Raw genomic sequence first — 25,943 nt, forward strand, 5'->3', positions numbered from 1 at the left:
TGTTTGGAAAAAGGTTGGAAGTTGAATAAACTGTTGACCTAAATCAAGCCCTGCAGCTGAAAAATGACTTCTAAATTAGTTTCGTATTATTTCAAGTGTGCCAAGATATTTATAACAGAAACCAGGCGAAAAATACTAAGGACTGAATGTTTTTGCAGTGTGGTCAATACAGCCAGAAATCTTAGGAAAAGTTTTAAAGAAAAAAAATCTTATTAAAACTCTTAACATTTGATAAGAAAATATAAAAGACACCTATTGAAAACCTTAATATGTAGAAACATCTACAGCGCTACAGGGTTTTATTTCCGCTGCATGGCTGTTGCTCGGGTCCAAGTCTGCGTCTGTCATGGCAACCCTCGGCCTTGTGGGCAATGCAGACACTCAGGCAGAGCAGACGAGTGTCGCCGCCGAGCTGCAGAGGTTTGAGTGGCTTCGTCAATTATCAGCCGGACCCCGAGGACACTTGGCAGTCAGAACGAGGCGCCCAGCGTGACTCTGCCCTCACTCGTTATCAGTCCTGTGGCCTTCAGCGAACGCAGCCAGTAATGAGGTTAGAAAGGGAGGCGCAATTTATTTTCCACTTTGATGGAGGATTTTCTGAAAGACAACACCTTCAGCACCAGAGCTTCACTGAAGCTCAGCTAAAACAAACAGAACTTCACCAGAGATGAAAATGTGAACAACAAGCCTTTATGTTTAATTTATTAGCAGCCTGGAAGTCGTACACTGCAAAAACACAAAATCTTACCAAGTAATTTTGATCTAGTTTCTAGTAATATTTTAGTGCACTTGAAATAAAACAAACTTTTCAGTAAGAAATGTGATTATTTTAAATCAATAATTCCTCAATATTGATGTACTAGTTCTACTGGCAGATTACTTCACTTATGGGAAAATTTTATTTTCATAAGTGAAATAATCTGCTAGTGAACTAGAACTATTGACTTGAAATAAGCTCATATTTCTTACTGAAAAGTCACTTGTAAGTTAGTTGTGTTTTATTCCATGTCTGCTAAGAGATTTGCTTTAAAAACTAGACAAAACTACTTTGTAAAATTTTGTGTTTTTGCAGTGTAACGTAAGAAACATGTTGAGTTTCTTTCATTTCCTGGTCAACACTGCAAAACACACAAAAAAGTATTTTTCATCTAGTTTTTAGTGGAAATATTTTACTACATGGTGGCAGGAGCTGCGTAACGTCCTGTAGATCTTCACAATATGTTGAACATTAGCATTTAGGAGATCGTTAGCTAAGACAAAATTAACTTACAAGTAATTTTTCAGTAAGAAACAGGAGCTTGTTTTAGCTGCCGGTGGAATTAGTTTTCTCTTTATGAATATTAAAAAATGATTTGCTTAAAACAAACTCAAATATCTTACCGAAAAATCACTTGTAAGTTAGTTTTGCCTTATTTTAAGTTCATTTGCACTAGAAATTTTTACAGTGTATAAAACGGTGTGGACGTGTCTCACATTTCAGTTGAAAACGTGTGATTGATATTAAATTAAGTCTAGCCAATAAACATTTAAACAATTTATATTAGGGTCACATTGACGCTAATTTAATCTCACAAAACAGAAACCAGCTGTTCGGTTTTATATTCTCGTGAGGAAGTTTGGGATTTTCAGAAGTAGTTTTGAAAATGTTTACTGTTTAAAGCTATATTCACGTAGTCTTCTTTGTTTTCAATAATGAACCATTTAAATCTTTGTTTTCTCATCTCTGACTAATGTTTAAGTTGGTTTGACGTTCTGAAACACTAAACTGTGACAAATGGAAAAGGAATAACTTTTTTCCAGCATTATGAACGTTTCCCTCCTGAACGGTGGCAGGAGCTGCTTAACGTCCCGGAGAGCTTCACAATACGTTGAACATTAGCATTTAGGAGATCGTTAGCTAGGCTAATTAACGAGCTAATTGCTGGGGATTCCTTTGATCTTAAAGTTGACAGCACATGATGAATGAGTTATGCTAAAACTGAAGAAATTAATTAAAATATTGATGCTGACAGAAGCTTACAGTTAAATTAATGAAATAAATATCTTATTAAAAACAAAAAGGTAAAATAAATTTGATGTCAACATTATTTATTTTAGCCAATTAGCAAAAACAACAAGTCATTGTAGATTATTTTTATCTCATTGTAAAACTGCATCTTGAAACAAAATGAAACATGAAATATTCAAATAAACACAAAACAACACATTTAACAACTAAAGTCTTAATATTAAACCTTTAATTGAGCTGCTTTATTTTGTTCAGACTTCATAAATTCCCTCACTGGTTGCAAATTAATATTTTCAGATTAAATAATTTTGAGACTGAAATTATTTAAACATGGATAAAATTCTTGTAATTTAAATTTTGTTTAGCTGTTTAAACTTTTGTTGTATAATTAATTTGACCAATATGATAAATATAAAGTGTGGGGTTGGACAAATCCCCTAAAGCTTTTGCTTAAGAAAAATAAAACTAAACATTTTTAATACATTCGTTATAAAGTAATTGTCTTTTTGTGCTGTTTGGGTTTTAGGGGTGGAGCTGCAGAGGAGATTCAGGTGGAGCATCAGAACTGATGGTGTTTTTCTGTCCCCTCTGTGTTTAAAAGTTTAATTTATGAAGCTTTTTGGCTGAAATATGCTGGAAAAATAACAGATTATAATCCACAGGTTAGCTTGTGTCGTACAGTGATGATTTTTTCCACCATTTAAAATTTTATAACTGCAAATCTTACTAATACGGAGTAAATTTCTGTCAAAATTATTTAGATTAATTTCAGAAGTTTTCTGGGAATTATCTCAAATTTTTTTAGTAGCGATGGCTCTAACACACCGTCATATATTAATATATAAAAATCAAATTACTTTAACTTGACAGTTTGAGTTGGTTTATCAAAATGTTACAAAGTTGAGTAAAATGAAGACTTTCAGATCATCTGAATTAATGTTTTATTCATTACATGTTTTTATTGAGAAACTTCACAATACACTGCAAAACCACAAATCTTACCTAGTAATTTAGGTCTAGTTTTTACTGCAAATGTCTTAGTAAACTTTAAACATGACAAAACAAACTTACAAGCAACTTTTCAGCGAGATGTAAGAGATAAATAATTCCTTAATATTGATGAAGTTCTGGTTCCTCTGGCAGATTATCTTGTTATAAGTGAAATAATCTGAGTAGAACTAGAACTTCATGAATATTAAGGAATTATTGAGCTGAATCAAACTCATATCTTTCTGAAAAGTTACTTATGAGTTGGTTTTATTTCAAGTGTACCAAGATACTTGCACTAGAAACTAGATCAAAAATCCGTTTTGTGTTTATCGTCACGTTGTCCATAACGTATGAACTCGTGCCTCCCAACCCTGTTAGAGATGCTGGACCAAAGCTCACAGCGCTGGAAGGTTTCACTCCAGCCCTGTTTAGTCAGTCTGGTTCGTTTGGGGAGGTGTGAATGCCCAAAAGCAGGAAGTGGACTATAGCGCCAGGCGTTCTGGGTAAGTACAACCCAAACAAAAACGATAGTCTAGCACTAGCAGGGAAAATAGCTTGTTGGCTAAAATGTGACACCACTATATTTTGGTTTACATTTCATGAAGAAGGAAGTTTTGGTCAGTGTGTTTTTCAGAGGTTTTCATGTTTCCTTCAGTCGTTCTTGGTGCAGCACCCCCACAGGTGAGGAGGGGAACTGGTCTTTCACTCTGTTTCATGTAGTAAATGTTGCAATCAAACCAACTGGACTATTGTGTGTGAAATCAGTTTTCATAGATCTGACATAAATTAACTTGGATGTTAAATATTTTCACTCCTTCTTCAGCCATTTTGTAAACTATCCATGTTCTGTTGTAAATAAAATATCGTCTGGAAAGTCTTAATTTTATTCAGCTTTTAGATGAATAAAAGATGGCGGCTCCATGTAGCCTGTGGGTCGGTGGAAAACAGAACCAACTCTCTTAGCTTTGCTGCAGTTAAACTCCAGCTGGACTCGACGTTTCCCTTTTCAAATTTTAATTTAGATGAAATATAGATGTATATCCCCAGTGAGACAGGATGAGAGAACACCTTAATGTCCTAAAACCACATCTGTCTGGATAAAATACTCACTTCACATTATTCCCACAGAGACAGACAGCAGGAAGATTGGATGCAAAGAGGCATGACAAAAACTTTCTCAGTTCAACTCAGGACAGAGGATGTGGAAGTTTCCCTGTTTCTGCAGCTCATTAGATGAACTTCCTCAGATAAAATCTGATGTTTTATTCACAGAGATGGTCCGTGGCAGCTTGTGTCTGATGGCTACTGATGGCTTCATGTCAGAGCTCACCTTAATCAGAACAAGTCTGGATAAAACCGTCGAGTTCGTTCATCAGCTCTGTGTTGCCAACAGTTGGAGATGCAGCAACAGCTGATTATCTTTATTCATAAATATCAGTGAGGAAAGATAAAACTGAGGACAAATCATTAGCAGCAGAAAACTTTGAATAACCAAGATCAATGCTACCCACAGAAAAAAGTCTAGCATTAATTATCTTAAAAGATAATTAAGTTGTACTCCTGTTTAAATACTGACTTAAGTCTTTTTGAGTGTAAAGTTGGGTGGGAAAATTATTTTAATGGTGATGTCATGTATTTTATAGCACAGCGTTGCCTTTATTTGTGAAAATTGACTTCCCTTGGGGATAAGTTGTTGGATCTGCCAGCATGACAGTGACTCCAAACGATCATCTTTGCACAGAAACATTGGTATCGAAAAACTTGAATTCTTGTTTCATAATTTGCGTGTTTCTATTTCTATTAAGTAAATTTATTTTCGTAATTCCAATATGCCCTGACAGACTTTGTTCATAATCATCATAATTTTCAGACGTCCGGATTTACAAGGCGTTTCTCACGTGAGTGAGCGAAGTGGGACGAAATGCTGCATGATGATAACGTGGTTGGTGTTGGTCGTATTTGCCTGCTGTGTGAATGCAGCCAATGGACCAGCCAGCCTCCAGACCTGAACCCAACCGAAAACCTTTGGAGAAAGAGCTAAACTTCTGTTGCCTAGCAACAGCCCTGAAACCTGCAGGAGCTGTAAGGAGGAATGGGCCAAAATCCATGCTGATGCAGTAACAAGTACTTATTTCATGAAATAAAATGAAAATTACTCAAAAATCCTACATTGTTTGTCAGACTGTCTTTCAGCTGAGGTACCTTTGATGAAAACTGCAGATCTCCATGTTCTAAGTGTGGAAATCTGCAGAGAACCAAATACCTCTGAACTCCAGGTTTACCTTGAGGAAGATCTGCAGCTCTTGGGACTGCGTGCGCTCCAGGATCTCAGGCTCCAGGTGTTTGAAAAGAGCCACACACAGGTAGACCTGGTAATCTGGACCCATCACCACACAGGTGCAGATGTACTGGCAGATCTCGGTCCAGTCCAGATAATTCCAGAAACACTGAGTGAGCCAGTGGAGGCACACCTGCCGATTAATAAAAACACTAAATTTAGCATCAAGTCGACTGTTTTTACATTGTTCCAGGAAATAAATATCCTTTACTTTAAAAATTAAAGCAATGGTACACCATTATTTTTGTCTCAACTCCCTTTTGAAACGAGAAAGAAATCACTAAAAATATGCTAACATTTTTGTTCTGCTTGCGTTTGGGGCTGAATTGATTAACTAGAGTGTACAGACTCCAATAAATGCCAATTGCTAACGGAACAACATCCTCAGTGCAGCAATTAAGCTAAAGCTGCATAAATTTTACATTTAATATGAAAAAACAGATCAACTCTGCACTGCGTTGAACTTAGAAGCATTTTTATCTGCAGATGCAGTTACTGGATTTTAGGCAATTAAATGCTCATTTAAAAAAGGAATTAAATTAATTTTTTAAGCATCTTTAACATATTTCCGTTATCGTGTAAAACGGCTTAACGGATTTAATGAAAAATTTACAGAATGACAATATTTTAATCGATTAATCGTTAGATGCTGACCGGCTGCTCTTGTGTTTTCATATCTGTTCCCTTTTTTAAAAAAGTTTTAGCTTATTTGCTGTTCTTTCATCAAATGGTAGTTTTTTAAGTCTGTATATTCCAGTTAATGATTAATCATTTCATCATAATTAATCGTTTCATCCCTAAAAGCAAATATATTAAGTAGGTAAAACACAAATCTGCTAACATTTTTATGATTTCTCTTGTTTCAGCTGTAAAAACAAAAATAATGGTGTAGCCTCTGTTGGGATGAAGGGACATTCTGTCAAGATATACTCTGATTAACGATTAATCATTTCAGCCCTACCAACAACAGAAAACCGTTTATATGGGCTGATTTAGCAGCGAAATGGGGCAGATCACTTGAAACAACCCAATTCAGTCTCAATTTGCTTGGAGACTTTTGGCATGAGAACTTGCCAGTGGCAAATCCCACACTGCACTTCTGACAAATGTTTGGTTTTAGACTTGCAAATTGAAGGAGCCTCTAGAGGGCTCTCTGAGCAACTTGATTGAATTTCAGGCCTCTAGGTGGTTAACACCATAAACTGCCCACAGAATAATTTTTGTTCCATCCCAGAAAAAGAGAGAAAATGTGTGAAGTGTACTACACAGAGCTCCGACATGTTTATCTGCTGAAACCTCTAATAAGAACCACAGGAGCCTTTAACAACCCAGTGGTTCAACAGGGACTCCCGGCCCATGAGGGGGTTCAATCCAAGCAGAACCAACAGTGTTTCTGCACCGCAGGGTTCAGTCACCCCACCGGGAGGAGGCTGTGCAGCCGAAGCTTCACCTCACAGCAGGAAGGGAAAGGCAGCCTGTGCTAGTCAGCGCTACCGCTACACAATATCCACTTACAACAGGAGATACTAACGATTAATCATGATTAATCAATTACTTACATAATCGATTCATCATTAACTGAAGGGTACAAACTCTAAAAGAGCCATTTGCTGAAAGAACAACGCAGTCAGAGCAGTAATAAAGTCAAAACTGTACAAAAGTTGAAAACATGCATTTAAGATAAAACTTCTCTCTGTAGGTTTTTTACTCCAAACTGGTTCAAATTCTGAAAAACAAAATTAATAAATAAACCTTTTACTACCCAGTTAATCAATAAAATAATCAACATATCTGTCCTATTGATGTTAGATGTATGTTTTCGCTGCAGACGCATCCTTTGCTACGAGCAGTGTTCACTAAAGGAATGCTGTTATTACATCTTAGGCAATAAAATGTAAATTTTCTTATTTAAAAAAGAAATTTAACTATTCATTTGCATTTCTTTGATGTAATTCTAATATGTATAAAAAAGGTAGATGAAATAGATGCAAAATGTGCCATTTTTAAACCGATTAATCGTCACAGTAATCGATTAATCGATCACTAACATAATGGTTAGCTGCAGCACTTTTTTCAAAATAAAGAAAAATGTGTGAAAAGTAAGTCACATAAAAGAAAAGTGGCTGGATTAAGTAAGTTTACACTTCTACCTACTTCTTTTTCAAACAAGTAGTTATCAATATGAGGAAATAAACTAAACTTATATTGTCATGTAAAATGTACCGATAGTTTCTACACCCTGAGCGCGAACATGTTAATCTGAAATGAAAGAGAGAATAATGCTTCAAAGATCCGGTGTGACTGAAAACCTGCCTGCAAGCACACGACCTCCTGAATGAACACCAGAGCGTTAAGATGCATCATTTCTGAGCCACAACTTCCAATAAAAGCCTGAATAGCTCTGCCCATTATCGTCTAAACAGAGACGAGAACATGTGGAGGTTAACATATCCGTCAGCCCAGAGACGTTCAGATCTTTGATGCGAATGTGAAGAGTCTTATTGACCTGCTGAGTATGAGACGAAGCGAGACGCCAAAAACAGGATCAAAACAGAAAAACGTTCAAGGTGAGAAAAGCTTTTTCTGCATCGTTACCATGAAGCCCAAGCAAAGATGAAAAGAGGTCCGACTTTTTAAGCTATTTTACTATTTCAAAAAGCAAAAAGATTCAATGTCAAAGCTTTTAAATTTTAATGAAGTCAGAAAAGCATAAAGAGATTGAGCTCAGAAGATGACAAATAGGAGCTCCTTCAGTTTCTCCTGCTAAAGACTTAAGGCCCTTCATGAATCTGAATTAATTCAACAGGACAAAATGCTAAAATTAGAAGGCATCAACATTGACAGATTTTTGTTAAACCAAATGTAAATTTAACAAATGAAGGTGCTTGTGATCCAATTTTCAATCAGTCGCAAGTTGTAATATTTTCCAGATCAATACATAAATAAAAACTGAGGAGATGGACTTAACATGGCGGTGAAAAAACAGGATGAATTTTGTAGTTATTTAATACTTTTGAGAAAAAAGTCAAATTGAGAGAAAAAATTAAGAAGTTGTTTTAAGATTAAAGTTGAAATGTCAACAAAAACAATAATAAATGTCAATAAAATCAAAACTGAATAAACGTTCCTTTGTGATCTCTATGCAAACCAACCAACCGTCCATTTAAGAACCGGAGCAAAGCGAGTCGTCCCATCAAATCATCTGCAGATTTTACCTGTGAAGGAGTGAAGCCAGACATCCTGAAGGCAGAATGGACCAGAGGGACTTCGGCTTTCAGCAGCATCTCCACATAATGAGCCGTGCACCAGTAGACTGGAGAGATTCCTGATTCGGCTACTTCCTGAGGGACGTGGACCTGCCGCAGCAGAAGCAAATTAAACAAAAGTTTGACTGCAGCACCGACACGAACATATGGAGGAAAAGACGTAGTGCATTCATGTTTTCTGATGCATTTTCCTCTTCATTTGTCAAGTTTAACCTGTTAATGACAGAAAGAGTCCAGCATTCTGTAAAAACTGAGAAGAAAAGAGACTGTTGTGTGTCCAAAGTGGTGATGGAGCATCACAGGATGAAAAGTTGGAATGATAAAGCAGATTTTCCTCTACTATTTAAAACTGTATAATTACTGTAATTACTCCCCTGAGGAATATTTTCCTTCAAATATTTGATTTGTTTTGTCATTTTTTTATTCACAGCTTTCAGCCACTTTTCTGCTATAAACATGTTAAAAAACAAAAGGAAAGTCATCAAGTGATTTTTTTTTTCCTGTAGCAACTTGTTGGTGTAAAAACTATATTACAGTGTGCATAATGCACCATATGTTGCTGTTAGAATCTTTCAAGTGTGAAAATGAGCAAAAAAAAATTGCAAGCCACTTGTATTTCAGGATGGTGGCCATTTTTCAAGATGGCCGCCATTTTGAGCCTTTTAAACCAATTATTGCGACGTGATTCATTCGTCACATGATATATTTTCGACTTTGGTCATCGTATTCATACAATTTTAAGGCAATAAAATGTACCAAAATTAAATATCAAAATGGAAACTTCCAGTTTGAGAGTCTCACATCGTTAGCCCTAATGGTTAGCGTTAGCTTCCGCTAATTTCTTTATGAGTTTAGTGGTTTAGATTCTTGTTTACTGAATAATTGGTTAGTGAACCAAACCTTTTGGTTAGCTTTGCTCACCACTGGCAATAACTACTGCCATTTTAGTGCAAACGTATATTCTCTAGTTCAACCATGGTGGCCATTTTGAAAAATGTCCACCAGAAAAAGAAAACAAGCTCAACAAAATATATTAAATAATATGTAGGCTATGATTTGACACCAAACACGATCACCTAATTGGTGATTTTAGGGCAAAAAAGATTTTTCAATAACAACCATGGTGGCCATCTTGAAAAAATGGCCACCATCTTGCATTTTTCTTTTTTTTAAGTTTAAGTGGTATGTTTCATTAAATTCAGATAAAATGTGGGGTTAAATAAGTGTTCATTTCTTCTTATTTCTTAAAACAGAAAAGTAGTGTAATTTGTTCCTGGTTATGTATAAAGATGTTTTCTCTTGTCCTGCTGGTTACTTGTTTTTACAGCTTGTTTGAAATAATTAATTCAGATTAAAGGCATCGTTGTTTCTCCGTACAGATCCATGAATCCTTGCAGGCCAGATGAACGCAGACGAAAGCAGGCAGGAGAGGTTGAGCAGCAGACGCAAAGATCGCTCCACGTTTCCAGCCATGATGAGGAAAACTGAGGAGGCCAGCCAATCGTGGCCCGGATAGCCATCCTGCAGACTCACTGCACAACCAAGTCAAGGCTGGAAACCAACAAAATGATCAAGACTGCATCTTTAAAACAGCAGGAAAACACAAACAGGAAGCTGACAAATACACCCGCGCCATAAGGAGAGCAAAATATTAATTAATTTGATTTAAAAAAAATTTTTTTTGCCGTCACGTAATGCGTTCTGAAGACACTTCCCAAAATTTAAATATCACATCGGCAATTTTCAGTTTAGATATTTTGAACCTGCTGGTAGAAAATAATGAAAGTGTCCGGCTGAACTTCAGGAAACGACCCGAACCTCCGATTTGTCCCGTCTAAAGTTACGTCAAATTCAAGAATTATCTTTTACCAAACTGGTTCTGCTGAAGATAAAATCCTGTCAGAAAAAGTATCTTTAGTTTTTAATAACTGGATAAAATAACAAAATGTAATATTTAGTTTAATGACTGTATGATGTTTTTATGCTGTTAACATTTTAAACTGCAGAAATGTGCTAAACAAATAAACTTTACTTAAATATTACCACATATACTGAGAGAATAAACTTTAAAAAAATATTACTGTGAACATTAGCAATTTGAATTCAGAAATTAAAACGTTTAAAAGTCCTACAATAATTTGTGCACTGCAAAAACAAAGTTTCCAGTGCAAATATCCAAGTAGACTTAATAAAACAAGTGACTTTTCAGCAAATGTAGAGGCTTGTTTTAAATAAATATTTCCTTAATATTAATGAAAAAATACGAGTCCCACTGGCAGATTATTTCACTTATCCTAAAACATTTTTCCCATGTTGTAAGTGAAATAATTTGCCAATTGAACCAGTAGTTTTTCATCAATATTAAGAAATTATTTACTTAAAACAAGCCTCTACAATGAAAAGTCATTTTAAGTTAGTTGGTCTCATTACAAGTGAACTGAGATATTTACACTAGAAAATGGACAAAAATACTTGGTAAGGTTTTGTTTTTTAGCAAAATGGAGAGAAAATTGCCAAAAATATTTTGCACTCATAATTTAAAAACGAAACGAGCGCGTTCAACCTGTCGATTCAAAATGTTTGGACACTAGTTTACAAACATCAAAATTGGGCTAAAAAATGTCAAATCCCTAAACTAATACACTGCATTTTAATTATATTTATAATTACATTCCTAAAACGAAAACTCAAGGAAGTTCTATACAACAATGATCCGATTGTCTCATATTTACGGAGGAAATTCCTTAAAATTGGTTCTTCCAGCTGCACATTTACATGAATGCGGCGCCTGCTGAGAGCGCCATCTGTTCTGATGGCTGGTTAAAATGTCAGATACATGGCAGGACAGGTTCTGGTCGCTTAAATGTGAAGAGTCGCCATGACTCAGAGCTATGCCTCATGTTTTATGCATCTGGCATTTATTAACATGCAGGTTTTGTTTTTTAAATTGACAGAAAATCACTGTGGCTTTGTTTTAAATTAATAGGATGGAATACATTTCATTTAGCGCATGGTTCATCATGCAATGCGCTTTGACTTCTAGTTGAAGAGAAAACTTTAATAACTTCTGCAGAAATACGACTTCCTTCTCTTGTTAATTAAAATCTCTCTGGTGAAACGATTCTTTTCTTTGATGAACTAAGAGAAATATTTGTTTTCTGCAAAAACAAACAAACAACGGTTCTGGTTTAAAGAGAAAACGCCTGAATTTAACCAGAAATCAGCCGTTTGTTGGTCCAGTCCTGCAACAAATGAATGCTGTTTGAATCTCATTGACAGACGACCGTTATAAATCTGTAATGAACTCTGTCAAGACATCATTTTTAAATAAGGAATCATAAATAAAGCAGCGTCCCGGAGGGGAGAAAACCCATTTTGATCTACTGCCAGGCAGCAACAGAGAAAAATTCATTAAACTACTTTTTTACTACTAATTTACAGAGTTACTTTTTGTTTCCTCATCTCAAACTCCTGCTGAAGTTTGTGGAGATTTTAAAACTGTTGCTTTGTTTTGATTCATAAAACACAAAAATGCTAAAAGCACAGAGTGAGTACATATTTAAAGTAAATTAAAAATGTATATTAAGGGTTTTTAAATGAGTAGAAGCTCAGTTTTCAGCCTGGTGTTTTAGTACTTCTCACTTTATAGACGGATTAGTTCCCAAAAATTTTACCCAAAAGTAAAAAGTCCAAGAAATAAAATAAGAGTAAAAGAGTCACTCAAGTACAGAGTAATTGAGCAATCAATTAATGTTTAAAAAATATTTAAAATCTGCATCAAACAGACCAAATATCAAGTTATGTGGAAATGTTTGTTTTATAAATCAAGCTGAAAATTCTTCATATAAATAACATAATTACAAAAGAAACATTTTTTTATTTTCTTATAGTAAGAATACTCCTAAAAGTAATTATTTTCTAAAACGTTACTCAAATAAATGTAACTGAGTAAATATAACCAGTTACTACCAAAGTTATTGTAGTCAACTAAAAATAATAAAAACTGAAATTGAGAACATTTTCCTGAACAGGACAAATAAAAATAACAGGGAAAAACTATAACTAACTTTAACAATATTGGGTTTATAAAACTAAAACATTCAGAAATTATAAAGTTATTTTCGTGTCTATAAATCTAATTAATAGTCTTCCGAACTGATGTGAAATTTATTTTTCCCCTAAAACAGTTTATCAGCAAATTACGACACAGTCAGTTGTTCAATGTTTACAGAATCTAATATTGAGTATTTATTACCTAATCAATGTAAACATAATAATACTTTAACCTAAAAATTAACCAAAGTATGAAAAAACTAAACAATATTAAACTAATAAAAACTAACAAACACACTCTAAAAACTAACTGAATTAGACAAATAAAACGTCAACAAAATAAAAATGAAACTAATATAAACTCTGGTTCCTACCAGCTCTGCCTGCTTGTCAGGATTCTGTTTTCTTTTGTCCATTTTGTAAAGGAGACCAGAGGAGAGCTGCGGCTACCGGGTGTCATGTGGGACAAAAAGGAGGCTGAGCTCCTGGAGACACAGATGGAGGAAGATAAAGTGTTGATCAGACAGAGGCTGACCTCATCTCTGTCGACAGGGGGGTCGGTGGCACCATCAGCACCACAGGAACATCAGACTCTGGTTTCTGATGGAGAAATCGTTCTTTAATATGGAGATTTCAAGGTTAGCCTGGTTAATGGACGGTCTAGTTCAAGGGTGTTCATATTCTATAATGGCAAGAAAAGACTAAACAGGGACGGTCTGTTTGGACGGGTTGAAGGTGAAAAACTCTTCTTCTCGAATGAAGGAGCTCAGATGATGTTCATAAAAATATATCTAAATGAACCCGAAGACTTTTGGACTAATGTTCTTTAAACAGATGAGTAGAGATATTTCAGCAGCCATCCAGCACAGTGGTGGAGGTGTGATGATGTGGGCCGAATTTATTGAATCAACCATGAGCCTAATTTTTCAGGAATCAAAAGTGTCTCAAACCATCAGAATGGCTAAAAAATAAAAGGAAGAAACTATTTAAGGGGATCTAAAATGCTAAATTCAGGTTTTAATTTAGTTTTCGTACATCGCTTTGGGTCTCAGCTGGTTTTAAAAACAGTCCAACCGCAAAAAAAACCCAACAAAGCTGTTTTTTTCTGTAATAAGTTCATGTTTCATGAGCCGTTTCAAAAATCTCCCGATTATTAAGTCACATTCCAAAGGCTTCACCGTTACCTAGCAACCACAGTGAAGGCAAGCCCCGTTACCTAGCAACCACAGTGAAGGCAAGCCCCGTTACCTAGCAACCCAACCTGAGCTCCAGCACATTTGGTCAGCTGGTTTTACCGCTGTACGGGCTGCACAAAGTGTTTTCTTGCATTCTTGTTGGTTATGCAGGAGGCTCCACTTCTGCTTTTCAAAAGATGTACGATTGTGTACTTTGCAGCCATTTTCATGTGTGAGTGTAAACGTTGCGTTGGGGGCATGGCCAGCAGCAGCTTATTTGGACTTAAAGTGACAAGATGCCCTAAAACGGCTCAAATCTCGTTATCCAAGAATGATTTTGTGTAAAAAGAAAGAAACAATCATGTTTTGTTTAGACCACAGATCCATGCTAACCTGTTCAACGAAGCGGTTAAACAAACTGGCAACAGACATTTTTTTTTTCCAGAAAAGCCTAGAACATTGTTAATTTGCACACAGGCAGTTTTAAAGGATACCAAGAGCCGATGAAGTCTTCACTCTCTGTGTCGACAGGAAGTTCTTCATGTGTTTCATCAGCAGCTCCAAGTCGCTCTCTGCGTCTTCCTGTAGCAGCTGGAGGTAGCAGCCATACCTGGCAACACAAACATCACATCCGCACCGCTAGTGAAATCCTCTGGTGAAGTTCTGATGCTTTTCATCAGAATCGCATTTTTATTTCCCAACTGCTCCAAAAGACTAAAGATCAAACTGAATTTCTGCAAAGTCTCAACAGTTTTCAGAGCTTTCATTTCATTTCAGCCTCCATAATCCCTGATGCCAGATCGTATAACAGTTACCTGGCAGAGCAACACCCAGAAGGACTCCTTAAAACCACTCCACAGTTTAATTAATGGTGATACATTTAGAGCACAATAAATCCTGCTACGTTCTGAAAAATAAACACATTTTGTTGAATTGTTTCCTTCAGTTAAATCATTTGAAAATCCAACTGGTGTGACTAAATCACCAGTAATTTATCTTCAAAATGGGAAAAACATTCAATAATATGAGATAGGTGTCAGGAATTGGCTACAAGAAAACAAAAACTGCTCCCTGATATTCAAATCGACAGTTTAACAACTATAAATGTGACAAAAACTGGAAGGGGATGAAATTTGTTTAAATATTTAGAAAAATGCAGTAAAGTATTTTTAACAACAAATATTTATTGTAAATCTGCTGAATATTATTTACAGATTATGAAAATTAGTGTCTGAGAAAATTAGGATACTATGAAAAAGTTATAGTGTGCTCAAGGAAAGTTGAGTGGAAGGAAAAAGTCAACCATGCAGCGACATTTTGATGATTATATGATTAATTTATTAGTCCCGATTAATCGCTTCAGCCCTGCTCAATACTCAGTAAGATCCAACAGTTTCCTTACAATAATTAAACATCCTATTTAACGTACCTGAAGCATGTTTGGATTCCCAGCTGCTCCACAGACGATAACACAACATTTTTCACGTTTTTCTCCACTGCTGCAACAACAAAACAATTAAAATACAAATGAGAGCCACACCGAGTACAACAGGAATATTCAGAAGAAAACTTTTCCTCGTAGCAGGGAGCATGTTGACCATGATGAATGACAGAGTTGGCTCAGCTCAGCTCCACATGATGATGTCATCAGGTGACCCTGAACCAGCCAATCACTGGACAGATAAATGTGTGGATGTGACAAAACTTTCTCCAGCTGAACAGAAACAAAACTGAAGTTATTATTTCTGTACCTAAAGAGGAGAGATGTAGAGTCGGTGCACAGCTACAGCTGGAAAACAGAGATCAGACCTGAACCTTCAGAGTCACATAAAGACGGTTGCAAAGTCGGCCTTCTGTCAGCTGAAGAACCAGGATTAAAGGACTACTGTCTCAGTATTAGAGATGCTTATTCATGTGTTTATCTTTAGTTGCATTGATTACTGCAACAGTGCCCTCACAAAAAAAATAAAAAATAAAAAATCAATCGTCCAGCTGCAGCTGATCCAGAACGCTACTGCTCGGGTTCTGACTAAAACCAGGCAGATAGAGCGCCAGTTCTAAAGCCCCCACACTGAGAGAGTGGACTTTAAGACACCGTTGTTAGTTTATAAATCACTGAACAGCTAAAGATCTGCTGTCGTATCAACCTTCCAGAACCTCTCAGGTCTGCTGGTTCCCCAGAACCAGAACCAAACATGGAGAAACAGCATTCAGCTTCTATGCACCACAAATCTGGAACAAACTCCCAGAAACTCCCAGTTTTTATAATGTGAAGCACTTTGAACGGCCTTAGCTGTGATGTTAGCGACGTAGCGTAGCATCGGGTAATTTCACAGCGGCACTTTGACGTTTCCGTGTTCAGAGCCGAGGAGAAAAGATTAAATTACTAATTTCTCCTCCACATGAATCGTTTTTATCACAAGATGACTTTTTCCCAGGTATAATAGTTTCTAACAGAGCAACACAACAAGCACTAAAGTCTCCTGCAGAGTCTGCATGTAAAAACAAAAATGTTCTTATTAAGAGGTATAATCATTGAAACATATTAGATTTTGGAAATTCGGGTTTAATGGTCTGGCAACTTCAATAATCAGACAATAAAAGGGGGAAAAAAAGTTACAACCACATCCTGGCATTTGGGAAATGTAATAATATCAGCGCAAATGAATCATCTGCAGACAGTTTATAGTCGGATGATGAGGAGATTTAGCAATTAATATGGAAAACAATCATCCAGACGACGGCAACAGCAGCGCAAACCTCAAATCCAATTTTTCAGAGGAAAAACAGCAATAAAAACATAAAATGTTGGCTGGAATTTACATCTCAAAGCGACCATTCGACGCCGTTTCCATCAGGAAGCAGAGCATTAATCACACGCTATCAAATCTGGCATTAATTTGGATAATTTTTTCTTTTCTTCCTCACATATTAACATCTCTGAGAACTTCACACTGATGGCAATTACGGTCTAATGGAGATAAATCCTCTCGTCGTTTCCATCCCCGCTCAGCGCGTTGCCCCCAGAGTCCAGTTTACCGTTCGTAATAACCCAAATAACAGATATTAAACTTTTGTTTAAAGGCGCCACCATAAAAGGTGTTGCAGGGATTTCATCTCTTATATTAGTTGCGACAAACATTTCCAGTTGTTCTCTGCAGAACTCATGAAGAGTAATATCAGCAACCTGCAGGACGTCCCCAGACTTTCTCTGTGCTCTTCAGATAAATTAAGGAACCAATATTGAAAATAATGAATCCTGCAGAATTTAAGGGCTTGGAGAAAAATGTGTTCATGCATTATGCACAACAATAAACTCCCTTAAAATTAATTTGAAGACGACCGAGCTGGAGGAAACTGTGTGGATTTCCCCCTGCAATCGGACCAAGAAAACTCGAAGTGCAGCGAAGAATTGATAGTTTATTTTTTTAAATAATTAAAATACAGGATTGGTTCAGATTTGTAGATTTTGTTCATGATTTTTTTAAGTTGCTTTTTGAACAGTTATTCCCTCTGGTCTATTACTTTCAGATCGTTACCGTGGCAACAATGTGGTTCATTTTTCTTTTTTTACAACTGTTAGCTGCTAATTACTAGCTAGCTGTATAGGTTATATTTAGTCTAATTAGGAATAACACCCATTTAAATAGTTGTACCATCATTAATTCACTAAAATTCAATTCTTTTTCTGCCACACTTTTTCCTTCCACTTAACTTTCTAGGCATATGCCTTTACATTTTCACAGTCTGCTAATTTTCAGACACAGAATTCTGAATTTTTATTATCTGTGAACTAAATTAAAAATACAGGCTTAAAATACTTCCCTCTTTAATCTATATAATGAAATTCCTTTTCTGTTATGAGAAAGAAAATATAAAAACTTCAAATTTCTTTTTTTTTATACAGTTTGATTATATTTAATCGTATTAGGAATATATTTACATCATTGTTGATTCATTCAAACAACATTTTTTCCTTCCACTTAACTTTCTATGAATATACGTTTTGATACAGAACTCTGACTATTCAGCTTCTTTAGCAATGACTTTTGTGTTTTAAATTAATAAGCTCATTAAAATGCATCACCATGAGTTTTTTTTTTTTTTGCAATATTGTATTTTCTGAGACAAAATCTTGGATTTTCACTTTCTTAAGCCAAAACCATCAACATTACAAGAAATAAAAGCTTGAAATATTCCCCTCCGTGTGTAATGGGTCTAGAAAATAAGTTTCATTTCTGAAATGAGTGAAATAATATTAAACAATATAATTACTGTACCTGTAAACATTTATCCTATAACTTAGGGTAAATATTCAGCTTGAAACTGTGACATTTATAAATGAATGAATAATATGTTGAAAATATGACTTCGGGATTTAATGTTTGTGCAGTTTTGCAAAATTATTTCATTTCATTTTTTAAATTTATTTCGAACAAGTTTTTAAAAACAAGAAAACAATCAGCAGGACAAGGGAAAATGTGCACACAAGAACAAAATAATCAGCGCTACTAAACACCTCAGTAATTATCAAATGGAAATTTGTAAATAAAACCATCTTATGATATCCAACACTTTTGCAAAAAGCTTGAAAAGTTTAATTACCAACTTGACACTACTGTTTATTTTAGTTTAATATTATTTTGAATATTCCTAACACATAATGTTGTTCCAGAAAAGTGACAAATGTTTCCCAGCTGAAGCTGACAGGACACTGCAGTAAACTTTTAATACATGTAGTAAAATACACTTTAATTAGGACGAATACGTGAGCATTTAGCGCTTTACCTTCAGGAAAAATTACAGCCTCCAACATTTTCTGTGTATTGACTAATTAGCCTCGTGTCTTTCTGTCTGGCCTCAGTCGGAGAAGCTTGTTTAGCCCTCTGGCTACCAAACACGCCAACCTGCTGACACAGTTCGCTTGTTAGACTTGTGAAACCGAACATATTTTGACCTGCGGAAGGAAAACGCTCTCAAAGTGTGAAGGATTTTTTCCCTCCATGTCTGTGAATCCGCAGGGACAGCCCATTCAGACGACACTGAAAAACATATCAGTTCCTGGCTTTTAGGTTATTTCACTGATACTGCGGGGAGGTTTTTTTACAGCAGAGGAAAAACTCCTGATGTCAAGTTGACCATAAAAAAAGTATTTGTACTTCTCTCATATTTCCAGCTTTTGCCTCATTACAAACACACGTGGGGTTCCTCAAGGATGCATCTTGGGCCCCTCTTATTTCATATCTATATGATCTCAGATTATAACGAATAACCAGGTAAGTTATTATCTCGTTCTGCAGATGATATGCAGCTCTACATGTCACCAGGTGATGATGAATCCACTCAGAAACGTCTGAGCAGAACAAATAAGTGTGTTGAGATGCCACAACTTTGCCCAGCGAATATAACAAAACTGTTTTTAGACATAAAAAAAGGAACAAGAATCAATAGAGGCAGCAAAGAGCTTCAGTTATCGCAGCTTGAAACTGGAGATCAAGTCTGGAATCTGGATGTAGTGATGAACTTTGACCTGAACCTTCAGAGCCACATAAAGACAGTTATCAAGTCGGCCTTCCATCACCTGAAGAACATCTCCAGACTTCAATAACGTCCCAACATGATCTACATAAAGTCATACATGCATTTACCTTTAGTTGAACTGGTTACTGCAACAGTGTCAATTATTTCAATGATCGATTAATCACGATTAATTCGATTAATCGTTCAGCCATGTGAGCCGCATTTTTCAGACTTGAATGTTTAAAAAAATACTTAAAAACTATTTACCATTTTCCATCTACTTCACAGTGATTCACTACTTTGTCATCCCATAATGGTGTGTAGATGGAGGTTTGTAACATGCTGAAAGTTTTGCAAGGCTACATTTTATTACAGCTCAGATCTTTGAATGTTCCCATTCTAAAAAATATTACAAACACTGCATAATACTAACAAACATAAATAACATGCATCTTCTGCATAGTTTGGTGTTAGATTGTGTATATTTTCAAGTTTTTCAATCTTTAAGATCGCGGGACAAATTACGCAAAAGCTTTTACTTTACTGGTTACGTAACAAATGGCACCAAAAGGCCTTCAGTGGTTTTCATTTGACAACAAGCAAAAGAAAACGAGTTGGTTCCTCTCTGACCTTTGTACTGAACCGGAGAGAAGAAGCTTCCGGAGGCAGAGCTGGATAAATGGACCACAACTTTCTCCAGAAGGTCAGCCAGCACTGTGGAGAAAAATCACATTCATAAATAATAATTCAAGCAGAGACAGATTAGCATTTTTCAGGCTAAAATGTATCTAGAAAAACCATGTTTTACATTCCTATAAGACGACTCCTGAGTAAGACAGAGACTGAAATCAGCTTTGAATGAGGACTGAAACGATTAATCGGATTAATCGTGATGAACAGTCAACTAATTTAGTAATCGTTAAGTTCTCCCGCTTATTGATGTCAGAATAATCGATTACTAAAAATATTATTATATAAATGTATTAATGTTTTTATCCAAATAATCAATCAGAATAACTGAAGGAATAATCTCTTACTAAAATAATCACTGGTTCTATCCCAGAATGTACATTTTTCAGCCGATCATTCAATTAATCATCAGAATAATCAATAACTAAAATGATCCTTAGCTGCAGCTCTTCTCTGACTAAGATATTGGCTTTTGGACAAACAAAGCATTTTGTGAATGTTCAGCTTATAAATGAATCTGGAAATTAGGGCTCATCTGCAACGATCTCGGTCGGCTTTGTGAGCTGTAAGCCTGACCCTCCACTCACACCAATTTACGGCTCCGCTGCCCCGACCGTCCCTGAGTAAACCCGACGACCCCACAGCCACAGATCCCAGAGCTGCGTGGCAGAGCCACCCGCAGTCACTGAGGATCTAACAAGCAAAATGAGATGGGAGACAAACTGATGGCCAAAGCAAGAAAGTACAACAAGCCTCTCATAAGAGGTCAGAAAACAGCCAAGCTGGTGCCAAGAAATGCATTTATACAATTATTGCCCCGACTACATGGGGGCGCGTTTTCACAGACAGCTCCTCATAAATATCAACACACACTGCAAAAACAAACTCTTAAGTATTTTGGTAAGATTAATAGTTTTAAGCAACTATTTACTTAAAACATGCTCTTATTTCTTGCTGAAAAGTTCCTTTTTTGTCTCAACCCAAGTGTAGCAAGGTATTTCCAATAGAAACTAGAGGAAAACATCTGGTAAGATTTTGTGTTTTTGCAGTGCATCTGCCTTGCTTGCATAGCATGCTTTCTTTTATTTCCTATTTTGAAAAGTGGTAAAAAGAAATTTAACCTTTGTGTCATTGTTTTATATTTATAATATTACAATCTTCAAGTCATGTATGCTGCTACGATAAAACGATTTTAAGGTTTTTATTAAATACAACCAACTACGCAATATTAGGACCTTTGTATAAAAAAGACAAAATAACTATTGGTGAAAGTTTCCTCTTCTGTGGCCAAAGAAAAAGAAAAACCCTCAGAAATTTCTGGATTGATCTCAAACAGTTACAAGAGAAAAAAAACTTAGATATTCCATGATGTCAAAAATTAAATTTATCAAAAATAAAGACATTAAAAAGTTTTAAATTTCTAATAAAAACAAGTTTCTTAAATTATTACAAATGTTGCATCATATATATAAGATGTGAGATCTCAGTTGTTCAATTTCTTTTATTTTCAGATATTAGAATATTAGAGAATTATGTTTTTATTGCAGATTTATTCCTTTAATCATGAAAAATTTATGTTTTTGTCTTGCAATTTAAAAAATAAAACGTATAACTTTTTTTTTTTTTACAATACCCAAGAATCTAAAATATTTAGAAACTGTGGGTCTACAATACAATTTATTTAATTCCAATAAAATTCTCAGATTTTTTTGTTTATTATTGAGCAGATAAAATGAAAAAGCACAAAATGTTTGCTTTAAAAATGTTTAAAAAACTAATTTTGACCAACAGTTTGCACATCATGTTTTGCTGCATTATTAATAATCAAGTTATTGATTAAAAACCAATCAGTCACCATGAAGCACAAAACAGTAAAATAGTTTTAATCTTCCACCTGGTAGCAGGTGGACCTTTATTCCTGCGCTGCTAAATAAACATATTGAGTGAATCGCAGGATATTTTGTAAACACAGAAGAGTGTAATTATGATCATTTCCCAGCTGTCAGCTGAGGAGACGGAGGCTGATGATCGTAACCGCTAGCAGTCAGCGAATCCAGGCACGACTGAACGCTTCTTATTGAAACGCTGCTGCAGGAGACCAATTAAGAAATCAATAAGCTGACAAGAGAGAGAGCTGCTGAGCATGAAATGGATAAAGCAGTTTTGATGAAAGATGCTATAGTGAGGGAGTCATTTTTGTCTCCCAAAAGAAAAAAAAAACAGGAAGAAATTATATTTTAAAAGTATATTCTTTAAGGTATTTCGCTGAAACGCTAAATGTAACAATTTCCCTTTCTTGGGCGTTTCTTGAAAAGAAAGTGTCAGGTTTTGTGTGGTTATTGACAAGTCAGACAAAACCTCCTCTCTGCAGCTGAAGGAAGCTTAAAAGATAATAAATCATCATCATAATTTATTTTTTTCCTCTGAAAAGCCTCAAATGAGCCCCACAGTGGATGATTTCATAGGCAATTTCCACCGTGTTCTGATGAAAGGGAGTAATCAGGTTCTCCTGATGCTTCATCTGAATGTATTTTTGTCTTTCGTCAATCACAGCCATTTACTCCTATATGAGGAAAGTAAGCGTAGGTGCAATTTAAAAAGCGTCAGTCAATGACAGCGATGATGAGTTATTAAAGACGAACGCGGCGCTTCTGTAACGTTTGAGAAGACAGAGCGAGCGAGAGAGAGAAAGCCACAAACGCTTTAAAATAAAAACCATCAGCAGGTCACGTATAACAGGCATAACGATAAAAAATAAGGATTTATTTAACTTAGTGACCTATTGTGCTTCCTTAAACAGGCCAGCAAAGATCTGCAGGCAGAATATATTTATTACATTTTAATCTTTAGAGAATGAACCGGTTGTCACTTAAATTCAAATAAGCTGCTGCTGGTCACATCCACAACTCAACGTTTACACTCTCACGTGAAAATGGCTAAACAGAATTATACAACCGTACATCTTTGAAAAGCATTAGTAGAACCTCCTGCACAACTAACAATAATGCAGCAAGTGGTTCCTGGATGGCAAGTTAACAAGAAACCACTTCGAACAGCACATACAGCGGTAAAACCAGCTGACCAAATGTGCTGGAGCTCAGCTTGGGTTGCTAGGTAACAGTGCAGCCTTTGGAATGTGACTTACGAATCAGGAGACTTTTGAAATGGCTCATAAAACATTAACTTTAAGGTTGTTGTAAACAAATATTTTAGTAAGTGAGCATTCTATCGATTATTCTGACGATTAATTGAGTAATCGAATAATAAATGTATAAAATAATGTATTGGTAAATTCTACCATAACAGCAGTGTCACTATCGGACATCAACATCGGCTTGAATTTCCATATTTATGCATCCCAACGATTACCTTTCTGTAGTTTAGAAAACTAACCTGTAACAATAATAGTCCCTACACAACCAACAAGGATGTAGCAAGTTGTTTCTGGACGGTAAGTCAACAACAAAACACTTGTCTTTTCCAGCAGCCATTGTACAGCTGGAGCTCAGCTTGGGTTGTTCACCAACGGGGCAGTGTGACTTAATCAGGAGGATTTTGAAATGTTTTCTAGAGACAAAAAACACCTGGATGTCCCTTTTTCAGCAGTTGGGCTGTTTTTATAAGCAGTAGAAACTCAAATGGATATATAAGAAATAAGAGCTTGTTTTAAGCCAATAATCCCTTAATACTGATGAAAAAGTACTAATTCCACTAATTCATGAATATTAAGGAATTATTTACCTAAAACAAGCTCCAATAAAACAAGGGTGGAGTGAATTAATTTATTTGTACTAGAAACTAGACAAAAACAAGCTTAATTATTTTCCCTAAAATTAAACGCCATGTTAGAAACTACTGAATCGACCCAGTAACTCACCTTTCCCAGTTAAAGTGTTGGGCTTTGATTTCATGGCTTTGCAGAAATGTCTTCTGCAGATCTCCAACCAACTCTCCTCACCTCTTGGTTCTTTGGATGAAGCCAGAAACGCACTGATCTCACATTCTGCACACAGATAAAAGTATGCAAAATTATGATTAAATCCAAGAAAAACAGAAGTAAAACCCTTAAAGTCATTTAAAAACTTTTAATTGCAGAAACTGATGACGTTTCTCTTACCTTGCGCGTCGTTTTTGACCTGTAAGGCTGGAACATAGCAGGACGGAGGAGGATAGCTTAGAAACATCGGCCAGGAGTAAGGAAGTTCTCCCTGCACCAAAGGAAGAGAAAAATACACATTTCTAATGTCACAAATATATTAAAATGGTTTAAATATTTCACCTTCTGACCACCAGGACATAAGGTCTTTCTTTATTCTGATTAAAAAAACCTTTTCTGGTCAAAGCCTGTTTAATATCAGACAATAGCTTCCCAGGTTTTAAATTTCTTTCTTGCTGAGGCTTTTCGTTTGTGCTGACATCTGGTAAGTGAGAAAAAATGTAGATTTTTTAATACTTTTCATCATTTCTCATTCATTGCAGAAGTTATGTTTTGTTTTTGACGGAGCTCAGTGGGTGACTTACCAACACAATATGCTCCTGATGTTAATGAGGTTCAGAAAGTCAGTTCATTCGTTTTCCTGTCAGATGACGAAATCGTTTGAGAAAGTTTGTTTTTCAGGAAGCCGCTGTTGCTTTAGGGCTAGTAATGATCTGAACTGCAGACTTGGTGAGGCTTTGTGTCTGAAGTAACTCTTATTTCAAGCTTCTGTTTGTGTCTGTGCAGATGTGGACAAAATTATTGGCATTCCTCTGTTAATAAAAGCCCATAATGGTCACTGGAATAACTTGAAAGGGACAAGAAATATCTTAAATATAAATTTGCTGAAAATTATCCAATGAAAATCAGACATTTCGTTTCACTTGTGGTTCAACATGCTGCAAAAAACACAAAATTCAGTATTTCTGTCTAGTTTTCCATTTTTTACTCTTGAAAGAAGACAAAACTAACTTAGAAAAAACTTTTCATCAAGAAATAGTTGCTTGTTTTATGTCAATAATTCTTGAATATTGATAAAAATGTTCTGATTCCACTGGTACATTTTGTCAACAATAAAGGCTGAAATGATTAGTCAAATTAATTGTGATTAATCGATCACTAATTTAGTAATTGATTAACTGTTAGCTGGAGTACACAGGCTCGATAAAAAGATAATTTGCTGAAAGAACAAAACAGTCGAAAAGTAATAATTTCAAAACTACACAAAAAAAAATAAAAATTTTGCATTTAAAAAGCTTATTAGTTTGGAAATCTTCTCTACCCAAAACTCAAGTGACGTTTTTAGCTCCAGCTGATTCAAATTTGATACAAAAATATATATTAAGCACTTTGTCCAATAATCAATCCAACAAATAAACAGATTAGCGGGCAGTGTTTCTTAGCTAGCGTTGAATCCTTTGCCACAAATAATCAAGCGTACACCAAAGGAACACCGTTATTGCATTTCAGGCAATCATGTTTTTATTTTTGTATTAACTAAAAGTAATTGAATTGTTTGCCCATTTGCATCTTTTAATTTATTTCTAATATTGTGTAAAAAATGCTCAACTTGTTAAATAATCGGCAGAAGAATCAACGATTAATCAATTAATCGTTGGGACTAATTGATTCCTCAATTAATCATTAGTTGCACATACATGAACACATGTATAGTTTTTGTCTTCTTGTGCATCACGGATGGATTTTTCTCATTTGGTTTTAAGCAGACAAACTTAACAGTCTCTAAACTAATTTCCACTCTCTCCTTTGGAAATAATTTAAATATATATATAATTTCCTTGACCTCAGCATAAATGAGTTCCTGTTTGGGCTCAGCATAAACAACACCTAAATAATTGATATCAATCCCGGAGCATGCTGAATAAATAAGGCTGCGTGCTTCAAAGGACGACGGCGCCGCCTGGTT

General features: G+C 35.6%; 1 protein-coding gene and 1 long non-coding RNA gene across 2 annotated transcripts in view; one reads left to right on the plus strand and one right to left on the minus strand.

Annotated features, from left to right (window-relative positions):
• Positions 1-3,872, plus strand: part of LOC103155819 (uncharacterized) — a 33,162-nt gene extending 29,290 nt beyond the window's left edge. The window contains exon 3 of the long non-coding RNA XR_001659539.1: positions 3,377-3,872. This is a non-coding gene — a long non-coding RNA (uncharacterized LOC103155819). The remainder of the gene's footprint in view (positions 1-3,376) is intronic.
• Positions 1-25,943, minus strand: part of tbc1d32 (TBC1 domain family, member 32) — a 68,620-nt gene that overhangs the window by 1,308 nt on the left and 41,369 nt on the right. The window contains exons 27-34 of the mRNA XM_016663864.1: positions 24,158-24,248; positions 23,918-24,043; positions 19,981-20,064; positions 15,260-15,329; positions 14,325-14,440; positions 9,980-10,134; positions 8,552-8,692; positions 5,281-5,469 (exon numbers count right to left, since the gene is read on the minus strand). Coding sequence (XP_016519350.1) covers positions 5,281-5,469; positions 8,552-8,692; positions 9,980-10,134; positions 14,325-14,440; positions 15,260-15,329; positions 19,981-20,064; positions 23,918-24,043; positions 24,158-24,248 — 972 coding nt within the window. The remainder of the gene's footprint in view (positions 1-5,280; positions 5,470-8,551; positions 8,693-9,979; positions 10,135-14,324; positions 14,441-15,259; positions 15,330-19,980; positions 20,065-23,917; positions 24,044-24,157; positions 24,249-25,943) is intronic.

This window comes from Poecilia formosa, unplaced genomic scaffold, assembly GCF_000485575.1.
Source record: "Poecilia formosa unplaced genomic scaffold, Poecilia_formosa-5.1.2 Scaffold450, whole genome shotgun sequence".
Taxonomy (NCBI): Eukaryota; Metazoa; Chordata; class Actinopteri; order Cyprinodontiformes; family Poeciliidae; genus Poecilia; species Poecilia formosa.